Raw genomic sequence first — 4,555 nt, 5'->3', positions numbered from 1 at the left:
CATGATGGAGTGAAAGATCAGGACTCTTGGCTATCAAAAGAGCGAGCCGAAGTAAATTCGACAAGAAAGCTGTCCAATGTATATTCGTTGGATATGATAATGAGCGAAAATGGTGGAAGGTTTCACTCCAGCAGGGGCCGCCGTTCCGGACCCAACAGAGGCAGGGGTAATTCTTTTCAGTCTAATGAGGCTGGGACAAGCTTTGCTTTTGTACTGGTTGAAACTGAGGGTTAGCTTTGGGTAAGCTACTTTTCTGTTGTCTTGTCGTCAGTGGTCCTCTCATAGGAGTTTATGAAAAAGAGATGTGAATTCATAGGAGTAGATTTCTTTGCATGGCATTAGTCAACATAGGGACGGTCGTTCTACTCTATCTAATAGTAAATAAAGAGGAAATGTCTATGCTTAGGATCTAGGGTAGGAAAGCTTTTCTCTTATGGAATGAAGGCGAGAAATTCAAGTATAAGCAACTTCGAAGCTCTTGTGAGTGAGAAATAGGTAGCAGGCAGGAAGTCTGGAAGTTTATTTCGTTGCGTATAGTGCAGGTCATGGAAATAGAGAATAATTATCATTCTGATTGAAGACCCTACTTTTCATTTTCTTTCCACGGTGTTGGCCTGTGTACCGGTCTGTCCTCACTACTCTACTTTTTGTTATTTCTCTATATAGACGTTGGGTCGGAATTTCGCTCTCTGTAAACCTCATGGCCGCCGCACCCTGCACGCTCAACATGGCCGCCGTCCTCCTACTGCTGCTTCTCTTCTCCGTTCACTGGCCGGGCCGCAGCCACGCTTTCAACTACCTCTGCAACAACGGCAGCTCCTACGCCCTTAACTCCACCTACCGCTCCAACGTCGTCGCGCTCCTCGGGTCCCTGTCCGCCAACGCGTCCAGCTCCACCGTAGGCTTCGCTACCGCCACGCTCGGCCACGCCCCAGACCAGACGTGGGGCCTCGCGCTCTGCCGCGGCGACGTCAACGGCAGCGGGTGCGCGTCCTGCCTCGCGCTCGCGCCGGACATCGCCTTCGGCAACTGCAGGGGCGTCAGGGACGTGTCCATCTACTACGACCGCTGCCTCCTCCGGTACTCGGACACGGACTTCCTGGCCAGCCCGGGCGACGCCGCGGAGCTGGTGCGGTACGGCACCAACCTGCAGGTGAACGTCACCGCCGATCCCGGTCGGTTCGTTGGGCTCGCGGCCGACCTCGTGGCCGCGCTGTCCGCCTGGGCGGCGCGGAACTCGACGAAGAGATACGCCGCCGGGGTGGTGACCTCCGCCAAAGGGTTCACGACCACGGACAGCAACTTGGTGCACAACATCTACGGGCTGGTGCAGTGCACGCCCAACCTGGCTCCCGAGGCGTGCCTGGCATGCCTCGGCAGGCTCAAGGACGAGATGCCGGCCGTGTTCAACGGCTCAACCGGCCTCCAGTTCAACGCGGTGTGGTGCAACCTGAGATTCGAGGTGTACCTCTTCTATGACAGCAGCCCGGTAGTGAAGCTTGTTGCACCTACGTTGACGCCGGCTCCGCCGGGTGCAGCAGCCCACGACGATGGTAGGCTCTTTGCATAATTTCAGATAGAAAAACAGAAACCCAAATCATCGTAGTAATTGTAGCAAGTATCTATGAATCGTCCACAAATATAAATTATGAAATTATCGTTAACAGTTGCAACTACTGTAGTCCTCGAGCTTTAGGCCTTCTTTGGGAGATAGCTCCACTCCTGGGATTCTCTTGCTCTGCTCCTTGATTCTCTAATAGAGTGATTCTACTTGATTACGGTGGAGGAGCTAAGGTAGGGAGCAGGTAGAATTGATTCTAGAGTGATTCAGTAGAGAGTAGTATTTTTTAAGCTTCCACCTCCTAGTGTAAACGGAAAAGTGATTCTTACCTGCTCCCCGCCTAAGTCACTCTGCCAAACATCTCCTTAATCGCTCTAATTATCTGCATTGTATGTATTGTATGTGCAGCAAAGAGGACAAGGGGAACAGGATATGCAGCAACAGTAGTGGCCATTGTTCTCGGGGTCCTAGTTGTCCTCCTCCTGTCCACGTTCATGATCTACCTCTGGAGAAAAGCACAAGTAAAACGATGTGAGTTGTGCGCCCTGTTCCTGATCAAGTTCTGCATATATCTTTGATATTTCAGAAAACATAAATACTAAGAATAAAAAGAAAAGGATGGTAGAAATGAGTCTCAAAGCAAAAGGAACATGGCGAAAATTCATAACTTTAATGGTGAATGATGAGAATAAGCACGTGTATGCAGATGCGGAGGAAGCTGACGATTCCGGGTCGCTCCTCTTTGACCTGGAAACACTGAGAAGGGCAACTGCAAATTTTGCCGAAGAGAATAAGCTTGGACATGGAGGCTTTGGCGCGGTATACAAGGTACCATTGCTAGAGAGTAGTGTAGAGACACATCTCTCTGGGGACATTCAGAAATATGCAGTACATCATAAACACGGTGCCTAAAATTTCAGGGTTTCTTGCCTGATGGACGACAAATCGCCGTGAAGAGGCTGGACAAGGCTTCAGAGCAAGGCCTGAAAGAGATGAGGAACGAGTTGCTGCTGGTCGCCAAGCTTCGGCACAACAATCTTGCAAAGCTTCTCGGCGTTTGCTTGAAGGGACAGGAGAAGCTGCTTGTCTACGAGTACATGCTTAATCGAAGCCTAGACACCTTCCTTTTTGGTACAGAACACTGCCACTGTCCTTCCTGTGCTCGACCTCAGACATGCCAGCTAAGAATCTTTGAGTCCTCAAGATGCGAGTATATCACTAATGTCTGGCCTTCTTGCAGTCCCTGAGAAGCGTCCATTGTTGGACTGGGAGACAAGGTACCGCATACTCTATGGAACAGCACGAGGCCTGCTATACCTCCACGAGGATTCACAGATCAGAATCGTCCACCGCGACCTGAAGGCGAGCAACATCCTGCTGGACGCCGACATGAACCCGAAGATCTCCGATTTCGGGCTGGCAAGGCTCTTCAGCGCCGACAAGACTACCACCATCACGAGCCAAGTTGTCGGAACGCTGTATGTAATTGAACGATCGGTCCACATGCCCACATTGCTATGTGCCGTGTTCTTCCTAGCTTCTTCGTCGAGCAGTAGTTCCGCGATCTGAAAACTCAGCTGTTTTCATGCTTGGCAGAGGATACATGGCGCCAGAGTATGCAGTTCTTGGGCAACTGTCGGTGAAGCTTGACGTTTACAGCCTCGGCGTCCTCATCCTGGAGATCGTCACTGGACGGAAGAACACCGACATGTTCGAATCAGCATCAGGAGAATCCATCATTCTGCTGAGCTACGTGAGTTGTAGTCCTAGTCCTACCTATTGTTCTTTTAATTTTCACACACCGCTGGGTCACTGGGTCAGAAACACCGTATACTTGTACTTTTTTTTAGAATTATACAGTACAAACGCAGATGCCGACCACGCACACTCGTAAATGATATTGTCTTGTGTTACTAGGTGTGGGATCACTGGGTCAGAGGCACCGCGCTGGAGGCCGTGGACCCGTTCTTGGATTGCCAGTCCCCGGAGACGGAGAGCGAGGTGATGAAATGCATCCATCTGGGGCTGCTCTGCGTGCAGGAGAACCCGGTGGACCGCCCGACCATGCTCGACGTCCTCGTCATGCTGCACGGCCAATCGTCAGGCGGCTTTGCGGCACCGTCGAAGCCGGCCTTCGCCTTTGCGTACGGGGAGACGATGAGCTCTGATGAGCGGCGTAACGTGTCTTTGAACGGGATGTCCGTGTCGGAGTTCCAGCCAAGATAGATGGATAGAATCACGGAAGACACGATAGGAATATAGGGATGCAAGCAGGTGTGCCAGCGGAACTTGCACGTCCTGCGGTAGCCTGCATTGGTAGAGTGAATGGACCCAGGATCCATACAATTTAATTCCTAGCGCATACTCTGCGCACTACTGGACTCTGAAGGACCAGAAACCCTTGGCAAAGGCTTTGCCGAGGGCTGCCCTTGGCAAAGACTTCTCGGGGAATTTTTAGACGGCGAAGGGGTTTTTGCCGAGGGCCCTTTATTGGCACTCGGCAAAGTCTTTGCCGAGGGCCAGGACGGCCCTCGGCAAAGAAAAGAAGCCGTCACGTGCCGACGCCGTTAGCGGCTTCTTTGCCGAGGGCCGACCTTCGGCAAAGAAATGGTTTTTTTTTGAATTTTTTTTACCGAGGGCCTCCTCCCTGGCCTTCGGCAAAGAAATTTTCAGGATTTTTCCCAAAAAAAACCTTTGCCGAGGGCTATTGCTAGGGCCCTCGGCAAAGGACCCTTCTTTGCCGAGGGCCTTGGTCATTGCCCTCGGCAAAGAGACAGAAATTTAAATTTTTTTTTGTTTTTTTGCATTCCATCGACACAAGCATTTCATATATATACATATATATATCACACAGAACTCATTTTCTCACAATATATCACAACCATAATTGTGAACCACAAATCACAATATATTACAACGACAAGTCACATGTTCATCATCATTCACATGTTTATTACGACAAGTTAATGAAATCCAAGCACAAGTCACAACCAT

General features: G+C 50.6%; 1 protein-coding gene across 1 annotated transcript; it reads left to right on the top strand.

Moving 5' to 3' along the window:
* Positions 1-670: 670 nt before the first annotated feature.
* Positions 671-3,820, top strand: LOC136473289 (cysteine-rich receptor-like protein kinase 6). Its single transcript, XM_066470963.1, has 7 exons — positions 671-1,553; positions 1,970-2,092; positions 2,268-2,389; positions 2,482-2,692; positions 2,802-3,039; positions 3,158-3,314; positions 3,479-3,820. The coding sequence occupies exons 1-7, from the start codon at positions 701-703 to the stop codon at positions 3,785-3,787; spliced, it is 2,013 nt and encodes a 670-aa protein (XP_066327060.1). The 5' UTR covers positions 671-700; the 3' UTR covers positions 3,788-3,820.
* The last annotated feature ends 735 nt before the right edge of the window (positions 3,821-4,555 follow it).

This window comes from Miscanthus floridulus, chromosome 1, assembly GCF_019320115.1.
Source record: "Miscanthus floridulus cultivar M001 chromosome 1, ASM1932011v1, whole genome shotgun sequence".
NCBI lineage: Eukaryota > Viridiplantae > Streptophyta > Magnoliopsida > Poales > Poaceae > Miscanthus > Miscanthus floridulus.
Note: the sequence above shows the minus strand (reverse complement) of the source record. Positions and strands in the feature narration are given on the sequence as shown.

What these genes read in the sequence shown, in the direction of transcription:
- LOC136473289 (XM_066470963.1), top strand. Translation starts at nt 701, where the DNA reads ATGGCCGCCGCACCCTGCACGCTCAACATGGCCGCCGTCCTCCTACTG. An exon ending in AAAAGCACAAGTAAAACGAT is followed by an intron (nt 2,093 to 2,267) that starts GTGAGTTGTGCG and finishes ACGTGTATGCAG; the next exon opens with ATGCGGAGGAAGCTGACGAT. An exon ending in CCTAGACACCTTCCTTTTTG is followed by an intron (nt 2,693 to 2,801) that starts GTACAGAACACT and finishes GCCTTCTTGCAG; the next exon opens with TCCCTGAGAAGCGTCCATTG.